Below are 24,497 nucleotides of genomic sequence, written 5' to 3'. Positions count from 1 at the left end.
AATTAACTTACGTATAAAAATATTTTAGCAATATTTTGTACATGTCATGTCAACTAAATACATATATTTATTTTGCTAACCTAAATATATACTTTTATTATATCATCATCAGCCTCTCTCAATCCACTGCTGGACATAGGCCTCCCCTGTTTGTCTCCAAAGTGTTCTATCTTGTGCTTGCTGTACCCAGTTTTTTGTTGTCCTTCGTAAGTCATCTTGCCATCGTGTTGGTGGTCTTCCTCTGCTACGTTTATCGGCTCTTGGTCTCCATTCAACTAGTTTATGAGTCCATCTTTCGTCCTTCATTCTGGCAACGTGTCCAGCCCATTTCCATTTTGTTTATTTCCATTTGTTTGAATTTAGTTCCATTTTTATTATATACATTGATTTATTACAAATAAGTTTAAAACATCTGAATAGTTCTGCTTCCGTTCCCTTAACAAATATTTTTCTATCAAACAAACACTAAACATATCAAAATAGCATGTATTTACCAAAATATACAGTCACTGCGTACTTTAAATAATGACGTCACCGGCTTGATGAAGTTTAATTCGCGTGTATGTACCTAACTTTTTTATTTGCGTACACGTTAGCGTTTACCTAGACACAGCGAAATTTAACCATAATAATAACTAATGTAAAACTAGGTGACGTCACGGGCCGTTCGAACTACTTTAAAATACCGAAGACTTTAAATTTGTACTTCTAAGTTATTATGAGGTTTTGAAGCATGAAATTTTAGAAATCTCATTTTTATACAAAACTGAACATTATTATGTAATAAAAAAAAATGTGCAAGTTCCCTATTACTGAGGTTGTCACCTAACTTTATCTGCAAAAATCCGAATGCCAGCTCTCACATCCATCTCGAAACAGATCCGTCCTGGTCTAATAGGGCTTTTCATTCACAGTCATTTGTTTCGAGCTTCTGTCATGTGTCACATAATATTAATATATCTACGTCATACGTTATTGGTATATACCAATGATACAAACCAAAGACGTATGGCGTAGATATATTAATATTATGTGGCACATGACAGAAGCTCGAAACAAATGACAGTCGATGAAAAGCCCTATATCCAACATTCCGATTTGGGGTAATTACGATTCGACTTGGTCATTTCTATTCGATTTGTTAAAAGTTACAGAATAGGGCTGATTGTTTCTCCTTATAAATTATGTTACTATAGTCACTTTTGTTTTTTAGGGAGCTCTCTTCGAATCCCCCCACGTCGACGAAAACGACGTCCAGACAATCTCACACAAGTGTGAAGTGGTACCCCTAAAGCAATATACCGACCGCATCGGGGACGATCCCCAAAAGTATGCGGCCATTTACGACAACAATGACATTTACTATCTGGCAGGGTACTATGATCCAACCTCTCACTCTATGAAAATCGAACCTGGTATACCATTTACAAAAACAAATTAATATAAGTATATACATTTTATTTTCGCGTTTTTCGTAATGAATGTATTTATTTTCATAAATGTTGTCTCTTGCTGGCAACTCAAAGTACAATATTTAATAAGTCCTCATCAAAATTACCTAATTCTTTCTTAGCTTTCGTATCTACATCCAATCTCTTAAGCGTACGTGTAGATACAGGGTCGCGAAAAAGTCTGGCAACACGGTAATCTCTCGGAAACCGCTAGAACGATTTTTATAGATTTTGGTAGGTAAGAATCTTCTAATGTGGCCGATATTACAGAGGTAATTACATTGTTGTCTAATCTTCCGTTTTTCTGAAAATCTAATGAACTTTCTTATTTCGAATGGAACACCGTGTATATTTTTTGCGTTTTGAAGTCCTTAAGATATACTGATTATTTTTCATGCTATATTCCCTATACCTAAATGCCATAATTTCGGAGATATTCCTACATTTTATTAAAAAAATTAAATTAATTATAAAAATCAATTTTTTCGGCCTGTGTAGACATTATTTTAGGTTCTTTGGATTATTGGGAACAAAAAAGGCCTTTTGTATTTTCTCTCTTAGTTAATCGTTTTCGAGTTAAAAACAATTTAAAACTGAAAAAACGAAAAATGATGATTTTCAGTGTTCAAAAACACAAGTAAAAACAAATAATTTTTGAACTAGCAACTGCGTACTACCACCTGATATATTTTGAAGATTTTGGCGACCACCAAACACCGGGGATGGGAACATGAAGAGGAAGGAAGCCCCCTGATCCTATTTTTTTTTTAGAAATATCTACTAAATTATTTCTAATTTTAATTCTTCTCGGTGTATGACACAATGTGGATTTTGGCATTCAAGAGCAATTTTCTTTATTTTTGCTAGCCCTGTCAATTTACCTGACATATGAGTTCCTCTGTGGTGTATGATTCAAGTGGTTTGCAGAACAAAAACTCTTCTATAACTTATTTATAAAAATCAAGTCGTAAAAATGCGAGTAACTGTGCTATGTTTGTTATATGGGTGCTTTCTTCTACTTGAAGTGCAAAATATGTGCATGCTAGAAGTTTTAAACAAAGTTGTTCTTCAATATTGGAAGACATATCAGTAATTCGCCTTTTCACTGCGTTGTTCGACAATGGTATTTTTTAAATTTCTTTAACTGACTTTTCTCCTAACATGGTTTGGGCCATTTCTACAGCGGCTGGTAGTAAAAGGGTCTCACCTATTGTGTGAGGCTTTACGTCCTTTCCAATTCTACATCTAACAAGGTAGGATGACATTTATTTTCTTACTTAAAAAAAAGAAGATTTTCTTTTAAAAAAATTCGATCAGCTTACCAACTACATCAGAGTGCTTTGTGTGTTGGTGACGTATCAACATAGAATCTTCATGCTTTGGTTCGAAAGCGTTTCGAAACAATCAACCCATTGAGGAATAAGATTGTCACGATTTTCTGTGGCACACTTCACTATAAAACCACACTGTACGTAGATTTCGTAGTATGTATTTCCAATTGGCTTGCGGTTTAAGTTGTTTAGCTCTATCCTTTGAAGTCCCAGGGTTCACCAAAAACTGCTTTATAGATTAATATGGAAGCACAATAACTGCACTGGCACTTTCGCAGACAGAGGTCCAGCGTAATCGCTTGATTCACACACGTGACGCGTACCACCAGAAATCTTCCCGCGTACGCATACCACCGGTTGGGAATCCCTGTTCTAAAACATTGTTTTTTAATTATTAATGAAGCGCATATGAGGGGACGGTCGATCGGGCTGGATTAACAACTAAAAAACAATGTTTCAAAATGAAATAAGACCAAATTGCTCATCGGTAACTGATAAAATAAAGTTTGTACTTCAATTTAGGCACTTCGTAGTTTCAAAAATAATATTTTTACTTGTGTTTTTGAACTCGGAAACGATTAACTTTAGTTGAAAATTACAAGACCTTTTTTGTTCCCAGTGATCCAAAGAACCTAAAATATTGTCTACCCGGGCCAAAAAGATTGATTTTTATAATTTTTAAATTTTTTTTTTAATAAATGTAGCAATAAATCCGAAATTATGGAATTTAGGAATAGAGAATATAACATGAAAAATAATCAGTATTTCTTAAGAATTTTAAAACGCAAAAAATATACAGGGTTTTCCATTTGAAATAAGAAAGTTCATTAGATTTCAAGAAAAACGGAAGATTTGACAACAATGTAATTACCACTGTATTATCGGCCGCATCAAAAGACCCTTACCCACCAAAATCTATAAAAATCGTTCTAACGTTTTCCGAGAAATTACCGGGTAGCCAGACTTTTTCGCAACCCTGTATGTGTATAATTTATCAGCTGAAAGCTTCTACGTGTCTAATTACCTAGAAGTTATCACAAAAACTATTGTCATATTTATAGAGATGTAAGTTAATGTTTGTAGGTCTTTAAAGTCCATTTTTAAGTACAAAAATTGAGTAGATTTTCTACTGGTAGTAATGAACCGTTTGAACGGTGCAATATTTGTTCACGAAACATCGCGAAAGCCATTTTTGGTATGAATTAAAACATAAGGCGTCTTTCATAGGCTTAAATAAATTAATCCAAAAATAAATCTAGTTTAGAAAATCAGGAAGTACCTTTTCAGACTGGGACACTGGTGTCCGCCACCGTGCAGCAAATAGTCCAAGAGTCAGCGCTGAAAAATTTCTCTGAATTTACTAAAGCTAGTTATTTCACAGTTGATTACTGTGATTGTGTAGAGAAACATACTGCGGTCGGTCAAGCGAAACGTAGAACAGGTGGTACTGACAGCTTGTCAAAGTTGCTTACCTGCGGAGGTAATTAAATCCATTTACTAAGGCTGAAAATCAGTACACACATTCTAAATTGAATATAAATAAAAGTTATTATAGTCGGTCAGCTGTATGACGGGACAGAGCCGGTCGGTCGGCCCCAATGAATGCACAGGGTTATTCACTATATTTTGACCCCCCTCTAAACTGCTTTATTTACAGAATTAGAAAAAAATGTAAAATACAAAACTTATTCAATTTTTAAATTATGATTTTTTGACATATATATCGTACTAGTGACGTCATCCATCTGGGCGTGATGACGTAATCGAATATTTTTTTAAATGAGAATAGGGCTCGTGTGCTAGCTCATTTGAAAGGCTATTCAATTCCCTATTCAGTAATATAAACATTAACATGATTGTTTATACAGGGTGTCCAAAATTTTTTTTTAAATTAAATTAATTGTTTAATTAAGAATTCAAAAAATTTTTTGGACACCCTGTATAAATAATGATCTTAATGTTTATTTTACTGCATAGCGAATTGAATAACCTTTCAAATGAGCTAGAACACGACCCCTATTCTCATTTAAAAAAATAGTCGATTACGTCATCACGCCCAGGTGGATGACGTCACTAGTACGATATATATGTCAAAAAATCATAACTAAAAAATCGAATAAGTTCTGTATTTTACATTTTTTTTCTAATTCTGTAAATAAAGCAGTTTAGAGGGGGTCAAAATATAGTGAATAACTCTGTACATTCATTGGGGCCGACCGACCGGCTCTGTCCCGTCATACAGCTGACCGACTATAATAACTTATTTATATTCAATTTAGAATGTGTGTACTGATTTTCAGCCTTAGTAAATGGATTTAATTACCTCCGCAGGTAAGCAACTTTGACAAGCTGTCAGTACCACATGTTCTACGTTTCGCTTGACCGACCGCAGTATGTTTCTCTACACAATCACGGTAATCAACTGTGAAAAAACTAGCTTTAGTAAATTCAGAGAGATTTTTCGGCGCTGTCTCTCCGTCTAAAAGCATTGTTTTAAATGAATGACTACAGACGAGCCACTTTTGAGTGTCTGGCTGATTTTAGTGGCTCATACTTTGTTGCAATTGAAAACCGGTGGCGGACACCGGTGGTCTGAAAGGGTACTAAGGCTCGATTGCACATTTGCGTGTTTTCAAGTTGCGCGCTGCGAGCAAACTGCCTAAGTTTCCCTTCAATACACATTTGAGCGGTTTTTCGGCGTCAATACACGCCAGCAATAAACAGCAGTAGAACACATTTATCAGCCACCGTGAAGATGAAGACGAGAGAGAGGCAGGGTAATGCGGCGTTGCCGAATTGATTTTTGAAATATGAATCGTTAATAAATAAGTCTCGTCAATAAACAGTATAGATATATTTGTTTCTCTAGCCTTCTTAATGTTCCTCAGGTATTGCAGCCTTAAATGTCTAATTTAATCTTTCTCGATCAACATTTTTTCATTGTCTTCTTCTTTGGGTGACAACACACATCCCTGTCGTACTCCACGTGTGATGGTTAGTTTTTCAGTATGACTCAAAAGCTAACAAGAGAACAGTGGCGTCGTGAAGATTGCTGATTAAACGTTTTTTAAAAAGCAAAATGCAAAACTTTTGGCGATAAAAAATAGACTAAAGTAAAAGCCTAATTAAAACATATAAGACTGATACATAAGACGTCAATAAATTGTACAAAAAATTGACTATTGTCATAAAAATATTTGTAGTAAAATTCTTAAATATTGCCCGTATATTTTGTGTATTTTGACTAGGGTTCTAAACTAATCTACATCATCAAATCTCATGGTTCATACAGTTACATAGTCGTATAGTTCTTGATTACATTCTAGGGATATAAAGAAAATAAATACGTTCATTATTATAGCGTAGGCATTTGGGCCTATACAAAAATATTTTTTTCCGATTTGTAACATAATATAGAGGTTAAAATAATATAACGTTTTGCTGAATTATCTTTTAGCATAGACGCATCTTAAAGTTATTTCAGTTTTTCCTAAATGTTTATTTTTATTTACGTGGATTTCCAGTTGCAGGTATTAACAAAGGCAAAGCAATAATCATTTAATAGATTTTCATTTTACTTATAGCTGAGGCTCTTACAAATCTTGTCAATTTTTTATAGACCAGTAGGTGGCGTGTATATCGCCGCCGCCTACGAAAAGTAAAATTCCGAAAAATGCAGTTAAGAGTATAACTTTTAATGAACGCCGCGAAAAATATTATTTTCGATTATATGATCGTGAAAATTATAATCCCTAATAAAGTATTAGAAAAAAATTATTTTTTGAGAAGTATCAGCAAAAAACATAATTTCTGTTTGTGGGTCCACGAAAATTATAATTACTAAAAAGTTGCCATTGAAAATAATTATTTTTCGATCAATAACATTGAAAAAAATTATTTCTAATTCTGTATTCATGAAGATTATAACTCATAATAATGCGCGGTGAAAAGTATGATCCTGAATGAATGGGAGCGAAAAATATTTTTTCTATTCTATACTTTTGAAGACCATAACTTATACACAATAATTACCTGTAAAAAGAAATATGTCTGATTATGTTTCCAGGAAAATTAATATTACTAAAAATTTCTCGGCCAAAATAATTACTCTTCAGTGAATGACAGCAAAATCTATTTCTATGTTTGCGAAGATTATGAATCCTAATAATGCGCGGCGAAAAGAATAATCCTAAATAAGCGACGGCAAATTTTATTTTCTTAGCTACTCTACTGGAAAATAATTTTTGTTTAATGTAAATCTTCGAGGAGTTATTTTTTCCGCAAGAACAGAAACGTAATTCGTCGTCATCTATTAAGAACTAGATGTTTTCGTCATAAATATTTTGGGAGTTATGATCTTCGTGGATTTACAGATAAAAAGAATTATTTTTGTTGTTCCTGGTATAAAAATAATTATTTTCGTCACAAATATTTTTAAATTTATAATCTTCTTGGGCACTTAAATAGCAATAATTTTTTTCACCGATATCTGCAGAGAAGTAATTATTGTTTTCCCCACAACCTTTTGAAAATTATAGTATTCGCCGGTACATTAACAAATTTTTTTTGTGGTCACTTATTGAAAAATGATTCCTTCGCTGTAAATCTTCCAGGAATTATTTTTTTTTCGCGAGAACAGAAAGGGGAATACTTGTTTTCGTCGGCATCTATTAAGAACTAGATCGTTTCGTCATAAATATTTTGGGAGTTATTATCTTCGCGGACTTGCATATAAAAAATTGTATCGCCAACACTTATCAAAGAGTTAATATTTTTACTGAAAATGTATTAGGAATCACATTCATCATATGTACCAGCGATATATAATGTTCTTGAACTCCTAAGTGGAGCATAGAGCTTCAGTGAAAACGCGCCATCGGGTTCTATTTTGCGCTAAGGCCTTCACCTCATTCCAAGACTTTCCTTGACCTTTTATCTCGTTCATGATGGATGTTATCCAAGTCTGTGCTTAGCGACTTTTTTTCTTTTTCCTTGGGGATTCCACTCTAGGGCAGTCTTTTCAATACTGGAACTATTTTTTCGGAGTTTGTGACCTATCCAACCCCACGTTCTTTACTTTCATTTTCTACCATATTTTGTTAGGTCAGGTGTAGTAGATCTTCATTTCTGATAATGTTTGGCCAGAAAATACGAACAATTCTTCGTAAACATTTGTTAACAGAGACCTGCAGTTTGTCTATAAGGGTTTTTGTCACTTTCCAGGTTTCACATCCGCCGAGTAAAACGGATATGGCATTTGACTGGAATATTCGGATCTCTGTCCTTGTCCCGCCAGACCTCCAAACAGGGTTGAGCGTGCTGAATGCTTGTTGAGCTTTTTGTATCCTCATACGAATATCGTCTTTTGTACCTCTGTTTTCTGTTATGACACTTTCAAGATACGTAAAGTTTTCCACATTTTTAATCTGCACGTTGTCGATAGTAAATAGCGTGTTGTTCCTTGCATTTATCCTCATAGACTTGGTTTTTCTAATATTGATTTTCAAACCTATTTTATTGGCTTCAGTGGAAAGTCTTTCCAATTGGTCAGCCACATCTTGGAACCTTTGTCCTAATAGGCAGACATCGTCGGCGTATTCTAGATCGCTTAGTGTATCCCTCCTGTGTCGGAGTCTAGTTTGGAGAGAACATAGTCTATAGCTATGTTAAAAAGAAACGGAGAAAGTACGCATCCCTATCTGATCCCAGTAAGTACGTCAATTCCGTGACTGTTGATCCTATTGTGTGTCACGCTGCATTTCGCCTCAGTGTACAGTGGCTGTATAACGGAAGGTTGACTGTACATAACCTAAAAATGCATGTGTTTTCAGCGGATTCGCATACATTCACTTACAAAATATGGAATTAGTTGCTCGGGCGTTCCACAGATGACGCGGCCAAAAGTTTTATAAGAAAATTTCACAAAGCAAGCTTTTACGGTATTAAAATAAGTTTAATATTATAGTAGTACTAGGATTAATAAGATTATAGTGTTATTAATCCATTTTGCACTTTGTATAATACCAGTAGCTGGAAAACCACATTATTGTTTTGTTTGTATACGATTGAGAGTATTATTAGTATCTTGTTATTGAAAACAAAGGTGAGTCTCAGTTATATATCATTATTTTTCAATGAAGATGTGCATAAATCTGTGTATAAATAATTTATTCATAAGACAAAGCAGCTATATAAATTAATACAAACGTCACTTATAACGTTGTATTTAGTATTACAGCATTTAAAATATCTATTTTCTACTGTTTTCAACTTGGTGTGCAGTCTTAGTAAGTTCTAGGTTTGTATGGCGTAGTTTTGAGTGACTTCCACTCTCCACTTTATATGTACAAGGAAAGATGCTATGAAAGAATAATTAAAAAGACTTAAGTATTTTTCAGTTAGTTCCACTTCCGCTTGAAATGGAACGTTAAGAATGATATAAAAATTTTAGAAACAAATGGAAAGCCGTATGTAGACAAAATTACTAATTTAAGTTGACTGAAAATAGTCATACGATTTTAGAAACAAATGGAAAGCCGTATGTAGACAAAATTACTAATTTAAGTTGACTGAAAATAGTCATACGGGCATAAATCTGGCGAATGCGATGGTTGCTAGATCAGTTCGTGTCCTATTTTTTGTACTTTTTCCAAATATCGGCCCTCTTGCGGGTTTTTCACATTTTTCAAGTAGTAATCATGGTAATAGTATCTTTCGTATGCCAAAATAACAACAATTATCATCTTTACTGCTGACCTGGTAGTATTGTTTAGAGTTTAAGAGCCTTTGCTGCCTGGTATTTTAATTCTATGATCTGCTATAATCACATTGTGAACTTCGATGGTTATTTTTAGGTTACTCACAGTTTGTGGAGCTAAAAAGTTCGACCACTAAACACACTTTTATGGTCTCAAGCAATAAATACATCCTTCCAAAATGTCACTATTGCTAAGATAGGATTAGATTTCTGTGTTGCTTTTACTTTTCCTGTAAAGGTTCTTAACAACTGAACCATACTCCAATTTTTTCCAATTTACAACAAAGAAAGTTCTTTGCTATTAATAGCAAATTATTTATGTTTTCGTTGGACATTTTGACCGACATACTGATTTGGATGACATATGTCAAATTATCTTCACTTAACACCATCTATCGCGCACTAGATTAATGTCGAACCTGATTTTGGTTGATTTATACCAATTCAAGATGTAAATTCGACATTTACTGTCTATTTTTCTTTTCTATTAGAAAGTAGTTCACAAGGTTGAGTAATTACTTCATGCATCCTGCTATTGGTTGCCGTTTTATTAGCAGACCTCAAGAATAGTCAAAAACGATATGTTCCACACTCAAAAAACATTTTACTTAACCTGATTCTGACCATTGAAGCTTTTACTCGTAATTTGACATCTGAAATTTGTCTAAATAATTTCGCAACGTTCAGAAGAACGTTTAAAGTGATTTTTAAATTATTTAGTATCTATCTGTGCACCCATCATTTAATTAATTTTATGACAGATATATTTGTGTATAAACTGAGACACCTATTATATTTTCTAAACTTTATTTGGGAAGAAAAAGATCTATGAATGCTCAAATTTAGTATTTGTAACAATATTATTTTGATTGTAGATACTTTCCAGATTAGGTTTAGTTTTTTTATTGTAAATATCTATTTTTAATATTATTATGATATAAACATTTTGCGTTTTTCAAAATGTGCTATCAGTTATTGTTACTTTCAGTCTTTACCCTTACTCCAAAGTTCTCTTTATGGAAAACGATAAAAACATAACATAAGTTGGTTCGTTGGATTTTTGCATAAATAATATAAAAAGACTTCGTAGATTCGTGCCCCACGTTGGGCCCCAATCATTTAAATAGATATTTTATAAATCCACGAGGAAAAATTTCCTGTAGTTGGCTGTATACCATTACAAAAACATAAAATCCTTTATAAAAGGTATATTTGTTAAAATCCCTATACAGGGCTACATCAAAGACAGAACTAGTTTTCAATCGGTTGACCGATCATCATCAGTGCAATCTTAGAATCTACATGCAAGCCACCAAAGTAAAAATAACAGGGTAAAAACCCTTTACAATTGATCCGTCATCGGAACATATGACTAAGATGTGAATTATAACATGGATGATTAAGATATCCAATGAACTTGTTTCCATACAGTCATGATGTGAACTTGTCAGATAGAGCTCATTGGTACCTCGGGCGAAAAACATTGGATATCTTAATCATCCATGTTATAATTCACATCTTAGTCATATGTTCCGATGACGGATCAATTGTAAAGGGTTTTTACCCTGTTATTTTTACTTTGGTGGCTTGCATGTAGATTCTAAGATTGCACTGATGATGATCGGTCAACCGATTGAAAACTAGTTCTGTCTTTGATGTAGCCCTGTATAGGGATTTTAACAAATATACCTTTTATAAAGGATTTTAGATATTTTATGTGAACACATTTGATTTGTCGCTAGATGCTGTGGTACGTAGTCTACCAAGGCACGCTAGCATGTATTGGACTTCTTGTCTAGGGTTATCTTTTTGCAACCTTAGATCATTTTTCGCTAAAAGATCATTTTTTAAACATTGTTACTTTGATTCAAAAATTATTCGTGAAAAGTGTACTTACACACTTATGCAAAGATCCCCGGACGAACATACATAAAATGCTTATTTCAACAGGCTTTAAAAGACTTTTATTGTGTGCATTTGAGTCTGCAGAGCTTCAGCAATGGCTCTTTCGAACTGCCAGATCGACTAATCACATAAAGTTACATAATTGGTATTTGACGTTTATGTCGCTTTTGGTAGCTAAATAAGTTAATGTTTTTATTGTTTCCCATATAAGAACATATTCAGAACAATCTGAAATAGTACAGCTCAAACATAAATACTTTTTGATGGACTATTGTATATACGTTAGTCTTATTTTTTCGCAAATTGTAGAGAAAAGCACTTGTACTAAAGGGGGGTTACTTGTTTATAAATAGGTTGTTGGTTTACTTGGTTTTATAAGATTCCTTATCGACTTCGCTAAAACATTCCACTTCCATAGACAAAAAGGTTGTTTCATATGTTTAACTATGTATACTCTACTATTAAGAAGTAACATTTTTGTTTTTATGAATCACTATTAAGTTTTTCTTTGTGTAATACTGATTTTTAAGTTTTGAAGTTCTATACCATGTACCACAGACAATTATTTTTATAAGCAATCTTTATTACGTTAGATCTTATCTGATCTAACGTAAGATGCCTTGTAGACTCTTCCAGTCCTTTTTGGACGACTTTGGAGAAATATTATTTGTAGTAATACTCTTAAACCGAAGTCACAAACGGTTGGAATCCATACACTATTCTATAAAATGGATAGTAAAATAGTTCTTTGCAAAATGTTAGATACTGAATGACGGATATACATTTCTATACAAATTCATCCGTAGCCAATTATCGATCCATATTGTTGGGGTTTGCACGCTTATGAACGATTTTCTCTCTGACAATTTTAAAATCTCCAAGTGATTGTTTTTAAAATCTCCAAGTGAAATTCTACAATCTCCAAGCGATTGTTAGGACATTTTAAAATCTCCAAGTGACATTTTAAAATCCCAAGTAATTGTTTATAAAATCTCCAAGTGACATTTTAAAATCTCCAAGTGACATTTTAAAATCTCCAAGTGACATTTTAAAATATCCAAGTTACATTTTAAAATCTCCAAGTGATTTTTTAAATCCCCAAGTGATTTTTTAAATCCCCAAGTGACATTTTAAAATCTCCAAATATTTTAAAATCTCCAAGTGATTGTTGGACATTTTAAAATCTCCAAGTCACTATTAGGGTATTTTAAAATCTCCAAGTAATTTTTTTAATCTCCAGTGGTATTTTAAAATTTCCCAAGTGATTGTTAGGACATTTTAAAATCTCCCAGTGATTTTTTTAATCTCCAAGCGACATTTTAAAATCTTTAAGTGATTGTTGGACATTTTAAAATCTCCAAGTCACTATTAGGACATTTTAAAATCTCCAAGTAATTTTTTTAATCTCCAGTGGCATTTTAAAAATTCCCAAGTGATTGTTAGGACATTTTAAAATCTCCCAGTGATTTTTTTAATCTCCAAGCGACATTTTAAAATCTTCAAGTGATTGTTATGAAGAATGTCCCTCAGATGTGTAAGGCGAATTGACTGCAGGCCAAAGTGCAGATTTTGAAGTTTGCCGACCCATTGTTAAATGCAACACTTCTTCGTACAAAAACAGGAGACCTTTTCATTTTTAAAATGAGAATAGCATTCTCCAATTGTATTTTTCCCATTTTCAAGAAAGTCAAGCAGCTGCATTACTTTCCTATCCGAAAATACCGATGCTATGACCTCTCTGTTCGGTGGAGGTTGGCTACTACAATTGCAATCTCTTCCTTGTCTTCAGCTGTTCTTATTCCATCTATCCAATAGGCACTATAGCCCAAACGGGGCCTTGGCCTCCTTCAGCAAGCTTCTCGAATCGATTTACTGTCGTTCTTTTCTATGAACATGTTTTTAGTACGTTTTTGACATCCTCATCTACTTCGTCTTCCAATCTTTTTTTGCAGGTCAGACGTCGTGTCTTTTGCGACATGCGAAAGTTCGCCAGTGTTATTTATGCCTGTCCAGTTCTTTATATTGCGCAACCACGATATTTGTTTGCAACCTACCCTTCTCTTGCCCTCAATCTTTCCTTGGATGATTAGTTGAGGGATCGCGTATTTTCCCCTTTCAGAATATTGCCCAGTTATCCAATTTTTCGTGCCTTGATCAAGTTGAGCAATTCTCTCTCAGTATTTCCTCTTCTTAAAAGTTCCTCACCCTATCTGTACATGGTATGCGGAACATTTTTCGCAAGGTCCACATTTCGAAGACCTTCAACTTATTAATGGAAGATATTTTCAACGTCCATGTCTCCATACCGGATAATTATATGGACCATACATAGCTATAGGATTCGTTAAAGACAATCGTAACAAAATTCCGTGTGATGTTTAACTGTTTTAATTAATAAAATAGTTAACTAAATTATAGATACTATTAAATTGACGAAATTTAAAAGTGTTTGTGTAATTGCGACCAAAATTTTACGAGTTCTCACAAAAGAAAATGTCTTTGAAATAATCGCGTTTATCTACTTAATATATGACCAGCTTGTCAATATATAAGTACGTATTAAACTTCGCGTCCTTTCGATTATTGCCAAATAAAACCTCTTTCCTCATTCGAATCTCAAAATCGACTGCCTCTCACACCCCTACGCTAAATAAAAATCTCTTGCATCTAATCTCTTTTTTCCGTTTTCCCCTGAGAACCAAACTATTAAAATTGGTTCAAAATTGCGAATGTTATTCTTACTTAATTAGGTCTTAAAGATTCAAAGTTAGAAGTACATATTTCGCACCAGCTACCGTAGTAATCCCAATTCGTTCCACCCATCTGGGCTGACGCGACGCGGGTCCATATGTGTGAGACTCTTATTCCGTGCTCGTAATAGTAATTAAGAAAAACTATATACAGGGGAATTTAAAAATATAAGGTAAAATATTTACAATTCTACATAGCTATTTATGGACCAATATGGACCATACATAGCATACTATTTTTATTAGCGATGCATTTTACAAAATATCCCGGTTTTTTCGTATCTAACATGTCGCATTGAACTATATGTACTTATATATAACTATGTAATTTTCAGTAACTCTCATATCAATGTTAAACGAATTTTTTCAGTTACACCAACTTTTTTGTCAGTTTTAACTACTACTTAAGTATTTAAATGTATAACTAGTCTATTGTAGTCGTATTGTTGCAGTTCTATTAGTTACTTTTGTTCTGTTTCTTTACGTAAGTCACTAAGTCTACCTAGTAATATATGAAGGTCTTCCAGACTATAACACAACTATGATATCAACAGTATACTTTAGTATATTATTATTTATTCACTCATTGTAGGAAATTTTGTAATTGTAAATGTTAAAATATGTTATATTTAATTAATCTCTGTATTTTAAAAACTTGTTTGGGCGTGTATTATAGACGGTATTTCGTGTAGTGTTTGTTGCGTTGTTTGTGATTATTTAAGAACTTTGCAGGTCAGTATAATTAACAACCAATAGTGTTTCTTTCGGTGATTCGATTCTGGGATCTTCTCCTTTTTCCTGGACTTCGCTTTTCAAATATTTTACCTTGCAAAACGGCTTTTACGAGGATATATCTGGATTCATTTTGCATAATGTGTTACAAGTATTGATAAAGACTAAAATTATTTCAATCTTCTGCAGTATCTTAGTTCAATGTCCACTATTTAACATTAGAAGAAAGGACAGAAAAGACGTAGTAGCGTCGCAACATTACATTACTGTATACAAAGAGAGGGTTGTTGCCCTTGAAGAAGGCCCCCATACGGTTGAAAGTGGATCTAGCTTTTCATATGCGCACTCTTATCCCCTCGTTGTCGGTCCATTCCTCATTTATTATGGTGCCGAGATAGTTGTAGTGCATCACTCTTCCTACTGAGGTTTGGTTGACGTAGAGTTGACGGTTTATCTTTTTCTTGCCAATTATCATGAGTTTTTTCTTCTTTACGCTTATATTTAGTCCATATTGTTGACTGTAATACGTGATTTTGTTCATCAGGACTTGTTGGTCTTCTAGGTGTCCGCAAATACTCTGGTGTTATCTGCATATCTGATGTTGTTTACCCGGTACCTGTTTCTTAGAATGCCTTTTTTAGTTTCGTGCAAAGCTTCGCTAAATACTCTTTCAGAGTAGAGATTAAAGATTAAAGGTGACAAAATACATCCTTGCTTCACTCCGCGCATGATTTTCACGTATTCGGTGTGTTCTCCTTCAATTCCGAGATTTACAGTATGATTCCAGTAAAGTTTTCTAATTATTTTCAGATGCGAACGATGCAGACACACCCTCGCTCGCGCTAACAAACGACCCTCTTTCGAGATATAAACAAAACACCGCTTGTTTACCCAAAATAACTAAATATATTACTGTTCGTTGTTACACTTATTTTTTATTAATTACGTCAGCCACACCACCGGAATACTATACTCGATCAAAAGCTTTCTCCTGATTAAGCAGAAGTGCGTATACGTCACAATTGACGTTTGTGCATCTCTGGAATAAGATTTGTATTGAGAACGAAGCTTCTTTCTTACTAACAGCATTTATGAATCCGAACTGGTTGAAGGAAATTTGACTTTCACACAGCTTGTAAATATTCTCTTCTGGATTATCTTATTAAATGCAATATTGCACATTAAAATACGCATCTTTACATAACAAAAGCCTCAACAAAACAAGCATGTATGCCATTTTATCTCTAGATCACGTTATCTATGTAGTACATTATGAATGACTTTGTTAAGTTCGATAGTAACACTATTGTGTTCGTTAATTATACTACGCAGATATTTTTCTTACTAATCCCTCATTTTCCTTGATATACAAGTTCGGCTTGCTTGCGTTATCTTCGTAGACTGTTCAATGCTTGCGTTGAAGCAAGTATTTGTGATTGATTTACGTTTTAAATAGCACAGTTTAGGATTGAATATTCACATTAAGAACAAACTTCTAAATCACATCTAACTTCCACTTCTTTTATGTCATATACACGATTCAATAGCATGTCTATAATAATTTACTGCTTTCTTAAATACCCCAACTTCCAGCTTTAAATTTTTTTTCATACTATTTATCTGTATAACAAAAATACCCCTATATACATATAATAAGTTTCAGTTAAGCCTCAAATTTTGAGTCTCCTCCCTCTAGTAATATAAGATTTCTTGAAAATGTTTACGCTTTTCTTCCAGTGGATGATAATTTTAATTTTAGTTTTTTTTTATGATTTTTTAATATATAAGTTTGATATTTCTTTTAAATGATATAAGATTTTATTTTGTTTTTAACTTATCGATGTCTTTTTAAATTATTTGTATCGTATGCTGACGATTCTCTAGTCGGTGAAAAAATTCGAGTCTAAACGATTTACGTTAAAAAATGTTCTAATTTATGTCTCTAAAGCGTCGATTTTTAGGATAAAGTGGAGATATTTGTTTGTCGTATACATCTTTTAACATAAAATTTATTTTATGTATAAACTAGATACGGAAAACGAGAAAACCGTAAAACGGGCTCCAAAGGCGCGTGAAATGGCAATCCTGGGTTGAGGGTTGAGTTTCAAGGTTGGCGCGTCGAAAGGTGGCCAGACCATTTCCATATCGTGTGGGGTGTATGTATACTTGTTGCGCGATAACATCCGATCTCCTTTGAACCGCGTTGATTTATCGACAAATAATGGGATTCACTGTGTAAACAGTGCATAGAGCGCCAAGTCTGCTCTATTCCACGGCGTGTAAACTGCCAAGTTTAGAGCAAGGACTGCCACATTTAGTTTACTCCTAACAGAGTATGTGGGACCAATTTTTCGTTGAAATTTTTTCCACGCTAAGCAGGCAGGAAGTGAGTTGCAATTCTTAGATCTTCTTTGCCTCGGCATTCGTATGGTTTTCAAATTATAGAAACCGCGAAGGAGTTACCAGATAATTGTTCTCAGTAAAAGTTTTATTTTAATATTATTTTCAATTTTATTGAAGTAAAACTTTCACTTGTAAGCAGATGCCGCCACGGCACTCGTATCGCGTTATTTTCCTGTAATTCGGTACTAGCAGTCGTATTTGTTTTGGGAGAAAGTCACACATATGTTACCGGCCAAACCCGATTTCAGGACAAACTAAAATCATTTACAATAACAACGATCCCGAACAATTAGAAATCTTAATAAACATCTTAGAACATACCAGCGTTATTAAAAACAATAAAATATTCAACTAGTTCAAGACATAACTGGCCTTTGGAACTCGTAATGTTAAGAAATAACAAAATAGATTTAGCCTTCTGCTTTTTCTTCTTCCAAAGAAGATTCATACTTTTTGCTACTACTATTTTCTGTGGAATGTACATCACTCCTCTAATATATCATTAACTGTTCTCTACAGGATTAGTTCACTTAAAAGTACCATTCGGCCATACCATCGGTACTGGCTCAAGTAGTTCGGATATACTAAACGATTCTGTAAATATAACAACATTACGCATCAACAAGGCTTTTACTTAACACACATTACATAAAACTGCAAAAAGTCTCTGGCAAATACCCTTAATGATCATACACTACAGTTTAACGATTTCGCCACTATAGAATCTTTCAAATGTCGGAGTACATATCCTCAATATCTCGTTGATACAATATGTGAGTGCATAGTAAAACACTTCCATAATAGGAAACAATTGAAAAGCGCCAAAAACGTCAATTTGTTACCTTTTTAACTCATTTTCATCACTTTTCGGAAAAGCGCCAAAAGCGTGACAGTATTTATGATATTTTGTCGCTTTCTATTTTTAATGCTTTTGTATTGACGAAGAGTTACCTTGATCGCCCTCTGCACGGTTGGCATCTAGAGATCAATAGTGAAGGTGCCCAACGCAACTGACTAGAACATATACATATTGTACGAACAGTTACCCATCTCATTCGAATAACAAACAAGATAGACAGGATATTACAGCTAATATGTTCATTATGTATTTAGAGAAAGAGTATACCAAAAGAAAAAAATTAAAAAAGAATTGGGCGCCGTCTTGTTTTCGTACTGGCGAGGTACCAATAGAAAGCCACCAGATTCACTCCAGTCTATTGACATGTCTGAAGCTGTTGACATGGTTGCGAGTGAGAGATAAGTACAGCGCGCGCACTTACCCGGTCCCGTTCATGTCACATACTGTTAATCTGCCTAAGAGCACTGGCTGTAACTAGTACAAATGTAAACGACAAACGAATATCTCTGCTCGAAAACGCTTGTAAAATATTTATTTTCGCTAATATTTTCCAAATCTCTATACTTATTATTTCTAAACTTAAACTAATACGTTTATACGATCTAGTAGTAGACAATTTTTGAAGAATTTCTTATTCCAAGTTGTTCAAAGTTATCTACGACTGGATTAAGTTAGCATCAAGTGTGTTGACAGACGATGAAAACATTGTTCTATCGCGGATATACCTTTTCATTGTTTGAGCTAAATTATCTACTTATTATGCCGATTAAAGCAAGATACAGTAGATAGATATTTTTTATATACCTATTATTTACAGCAGATATAAAGACCTCGGATTTTAAATGAGCGTAAAGAGCTAAGCATATATTTAAATAAATAGATATTCGCTTCCTAAGTGAGGAGCAATGCAGTTTATTATTTCTGACTGCCAGGTTAATACGGTGAAAAATCACAACTCTTTAAATTGTTTAAAAGAGATTTTTTCGTAAAAATTATTTAATCGTTTGAGGAGGTTAATTGAGAGAATGAGAAAATATTTAATCGTTTCTATTTAATCGTTGAATATATGTTTAGTTCTTCAAGGAATATAACGGTTTAGGCTTGTTAAATATTTTAACTTAAAAATATAAAACAATCGAAAATGCAGTTTTTAAGAGGAGTTTTTAAGAGATGGTTAGGGTCTAAGAAAATCTTAGGCCTCGGTGGTTAATTGAACAGGATGCCGCATTACTGTGCGAGGACATACCAATTCAAATTTCATTGGTTGAAATTTTTGTTTACATAATCACTGAAACTAGTAAGCGACTGGACTGATTCCAAAGGCCAAACATGTTCAAAAAAGGCAACTGAACTACCTCTTCTGTCTTTTTTGTTTTTGCTTCGTTTGATTACGGTTTTTTTTTACTCAGTTGTGCCATTTGGTCTAATCAGTGCATAGTCTCTAGTTTTTAAACAAGAGACTGTAAATAACATTTTTTTTCTTCAGAAGTTCCATCTTCTATCGAAGGTTGGAAATCATCATGGCAATGCGGACCCTGTTGACTGCCGCTCTAAATAGCTCTGCACTACTGCATTCAAACCATTCCCTCAAGTTCTTAAGCCAGGATATTCTTTGTCTTCTCATCTTTTGCTATCCTCTGTATTTTGCAGTTTCTAGTACACATTAGATCACACCTAGCATTAACTCATTGATATTTGTCCACCAATTCTGATTTTGATCATTTGGCACCAGTATAATTTTTTATTAACTGTAAATATTTTCCATGCCCAATAATATAGCGTGGATTCCGACAGTAGAGAGATATAACAAAGGCTAACGTTAATAACGTGTCAAGACATAAATAACGATTAATGGTCTATTCCAACACAGGCATCAAGAGAGTTATCGCAAATGTTTTGGGGCGGGGCTTAACGTTATTATGACAACCGACATTTGGAATTAAATGTAACCTAGAAATTAGTTGAGGAATACACTGTTAATGTTTTTTTATTGAAAAATGAATTTGGATATTGAGCAGGTTGACATGCATTTTAATTTTAATTATAATAAATATAAATAAATATAAATATTCAGTATAAAAATAATATAAAATATCTGAATAACCTATATCCTAAGCACAAAAAGTAGTCTATTGTAGACAAAATAAGATCACAAGTATTTCTCAACACAGTAAACAAGATGATTCACAATTTTTAGTTTATAAAATTTGTATTCTACAAATTATTTTTGTTTCATCCCAAATGTCAAATTAGCGTTAACGTTATAACCGTCCCTTATTTGGACCTAAATAGCGGGACACGTTATCCGGTATTAGCGTAACATTCACTCTGCGCTTGCGTACATGTCAAAATAGCGTATTCCGCTATTAGCGTGCGGTAAAAATAATACCTTTGCGACATCTCTTTAATTTTGAGTTTCTGATTCTGTCTAAAGCCTTTGTGAGAAAAATTTCTTAACTGATCATATAATTGTTGTCATAGTTCCTGAAGACTAAGAATAGCTTCCCTTGGTCCCATACCATCTCAATATAACTTGCCTTTGGAGTATGGCCCACCAAGCTGACCAATATGTAGGTCTTAAATCTCGAGTATGATTCTTTAGTATTGCTATAGCTCTGAAAAAGTCATTGATCCAAATAAATCAACCTCATTTTACTAAGCAGTTTCAAAATGTCTGGGTAGATTTTCGTCTGGTTCTGGATTTCGTTTTCGTCTAAATGTGGTTGCATTTACAACTTTTAAAAACGGTAGAATGCATATATCTTGTATACGCTAGCCCAATTGTCTCAAAACTTAGAAAACTGCAAGAAACCTTTCTTCAAGTTCAGAAAATTCTGCTTTCTTCTGTCAGAAAGATCGCCGATTCTGTTTGTAGATTTGAGTTGTCCTCTTATTTTTCTTCAATGCCTTATGCAATTCTCTCTACAGATATTAAGTTTTTCGTCGCTGCTCAACTTTCAATTACCTCTGCCTCATGAATGGTTTTAAGTTTTTCACTTAATAAAAGTAATTATAAGCGCATCGAGCCTAGTAGGCCCATGGCTTGATGGACCATTCTCCTCCATCCCTTCTTGTCCATTGCTTTCATCCTCCAATTTGCTACGTTGAGTCTTTTTAGATCAAAAAACTCATACAGAAGTAAAAACTTCAAATTGTATTGTGGTATAAAATCGTTTATTAAAAACTATCTAAAATGTCATCCAAGTGGATTGCAAAACGTCGTTCTAATTCAGAACATCTTCAGTACCTAGAATGAAGTATTTCCACGTTAGATTAAAGCAAAAAAGTTAAAATTGTGACTGTTAGAAAGAAAAAACATGTGGGAATACTTACATTCTGCTGAGTAGTTTGAAACTAGCACACTATTTAAAGTGGTAACCCCATAATATATGGTTTACATATTATATTTTAATAGAATATGGTGACTACAAGTCGATGTTGTTAGATATAATAGAATACATGCTCAAAGAGCAACATGTTTCCCTGCTCGAAAATGCTAGGTACTTGCCAGTTCAATGGGCACAGACCAACTGAGAAAATAGGAAATGGACATTCAATATGACAAGAGTGACATGACATGACAAGATAAAGCCAATTTTTGGTTAAAGCTTAAAAAGTGTAGTTTGATTTTGGATTTTTAGTAAAATGTAGAGGTTGTTAATAAATATCTGAAAATGCAATTTAAATTATTTAAATATAATCTATTATAAAGTCTCAATTAGCAACTCTTTATTCCAGAAAAATTTATGGATTTTAACTTGACTGAATTCCTTCAGTCCATCCAAAACAACATAAAGTCGATTAGATTTTGCTGTCATATAGTTTATTTCCCCTTTTCCGTTATGAAATTTATTACATACTTTTATTCATTCCATTACATTTTATTAAAATCATATCTTTGACACCAACATTTACTTCACTATCTGGATTCTTTAGTTACTTTAATTTTTCCACAATTCCTCTCCCATTTTTAACAGACATAATTAATCAGTACAATAGTATGCTAATAAATTTAACACACTAAAATAGTCGCTTTCTGCATATACTGTTTATCTCACAATACTCGAACCCTTACCATCTTGTTAGGCAACCAACACTACATTTCATAAAAAACTCTTAAAATTCTGAATTTTTGGTTTATTTAGCTTACTATTCTTCCACGTCAGTCCATTAATTGTTTAGTATGTAGTATATTTCATTTTATTTAACTAATTTTAACTTTCATCTTGTCATTTCACATTCGATGACGTCACACTTTGAACCGTGAAATATACCCACATTAAATCTACAAAATCCATAAGTTTTTCTGGAATAGAGAGTTGCTAATTCAGACTTTACAATAGATTATAATATTTAAATAATTTAAATTGCATTTTCAGATATTTATTAACAACCTCTACATTTTACTAAAAATCCAAAATCAAACTACACTTTTTAAGCTTAAACCAAAAATTGGCTTTATCTTGTCATGTCATATCACTCTTGTCATATTGAATGTTCATTTCCTATTTCCTCAGTTGGTCTGTGCCCATTGAACTGGCAAGTACCTAACATTTTCGAGCAGGGAAACATGTTGCCCTTTGAGCATGTATTCTATTATATCTAACAGCATCGACTTGTAGTCACCATATTCTATTAAAATATAATATGTAAACCATATATTATGGGGTTACCACTTTAAATAGTGTGCTAGTTTCAAACTACTCAGTAGAATGTAAGTATTCCCACATGTTTTTTCTTTCTAACAGTCACAATTTTAACATTTTTGCTTTAATCTAACGTGGAAATACTTCATTCTAGGCACTGAATATGTTCTGAGTTAGAACGAAAACGTTTTGCAATCCATTTGGATGACATTTTAGATAGTTTTTAATAAACGATTTTATACCAGAATACAATTTGAAGTTTTTACTTCTGTATGAATTTTTTAAACTATGGTATACAGCCAACTATTGGGATTTTCCCATTGATTTTTTTCTTTATAGATCATCTTTCTACATACATTTTCCATCTTGTTCTGGATCGATATCTTCTCTGACGTCCTCCAATTGTACTTGCCAGTAACATTTTCGGTAGTCTATTCTCTGTATGTGTCCTAGCCATCTTAGTCGTTGGGTTGTTATTACTCCTAGTATGCTGGTCTCCCCATATAACTCTCTCAGATCTTCATTTTTCGTTATGATCCAAAAGGCGTTCTCCATTTTTCCTCGAAATATGTTTTTCACGTGCAGTATAATAATATTTTCCAGAATGTCCCAACTTCTAAGAAAACGTTTGGAACTAGGAAATTAGGTTTAACACGTTCACTATTGAGTCAAATGAAGAGGTAGAATTGTTGTGGATTCATTGCTTGCTTGTCAGTGTGTACAAGTCAGAAGAAACGTAGAGTCAGAAAGAGGGCAATGGAGATGAATGGAATGCTTTTTCGGTTTATACTACTGTGCTTGAAAAATTCTGGATGTAATGTGGCTCAAACCTACTGTCGGCTATCCGGCCAACATCTACTTTAGTTCTTACTAACATTTTGTATCGCAATCCTTGTAATCCTGATTTGTACCGATTGTTTTTTTTTTGGTTTATTATGCTCGTAAGTTATTTTGTGGCAGAATAGATTGTTTAACACAAGCCTAAACCCGTACGACCTTTCATACTTGTAAATAATTTGATAGCGATCAAAATGGCAATAATAATACCTACTACGGTATTGATAATGACGAATATCAAATTTTTGCGTTTTATTTTGCAAATGTTTGGTTACTGCTTCGTTAGCCTTTAAACGTAAACCCTAACTGAAGGATATGCCCTTTGGTTCATTACGTATATGTATTTATTCTATAGAATATATTTATATAAAGAATTAATCACATACATACACTTAAAAAGCTAAAACCTATATTTTAGTATACGTTATTTTATTTTTGTACATGTAAATTTTTATTTTTAAAATTTATTCATGTAGAATGGTGCTAACTTGAAAATGATGCAGTGATATTAAAACACAATGTACATATTACGCTTAGATACCTGTAAATATGGCTCTTTATAAATAAATATTCAAAAGCAAAACTTTTTTCTTTTCTTAACCCGAGCTCCATACTCTACACCAGTCTGGCAAAAGTTTCATCCAGGGGCTCTAGGGCTCGATACACACACGTATTTGCAAGTAGCGTGCACGCTCCTAGCAAGCTGTGCGCGCGATGGCGGTTCAGCAGTGCATGAGTTGTAATTAGGCAGTGCACACTCGAGGATACCAGAAGCTAATCATCAATGGTGAAATATGGACATGGAATAACAGCCAACAAAACTCAT

General features: G+C 33.5%; 1 protein-coding gene across 2 annotated transcripts in view; it reads left to right on the top strand.

The window, feature by feature from the left end:
• LOC114332288 (protein winged eye) overlaps positions 1–24,254 on the top strand; it is a 251,400-nt gene extending 227,146 nt beyond the window's left edge. For both annotated transcript variants that reach the window (XM_050649543.1, XM_050649542.1), the window contains exon 17: positions 1,214–24,254. In XM_050649543.1, coding sequence (XP_050505500.1) covers positions 1,214–1,441 — 228 coding nt within the window. In that variant the 3' untranslated portion in view covers positions 1,442–24,254. The remainder of the gene's footprint in view (positions 1–1,213) is intronic.
• The last annotated feature ends 243 nt before the right edge of the window (positions 24,255–24,497 follow it).

This window comes from Diabrotica virgifera, chromosome 4 (assembly GCF_917563875.1).
Source record: "Diabrotica virgifera virgifera chromosome 4, PGI_DIABVI_V3a".
Lineage (NCBI taxonomy): Eukaryota > Metazoa > Arthropoda > Insecta > Coleoptera > Chrysomelidae > Diabrotica > Diabrotica virgifera.
This window is presented reverse-complemented; position numbering and strand designations above follow the sequence as displayed.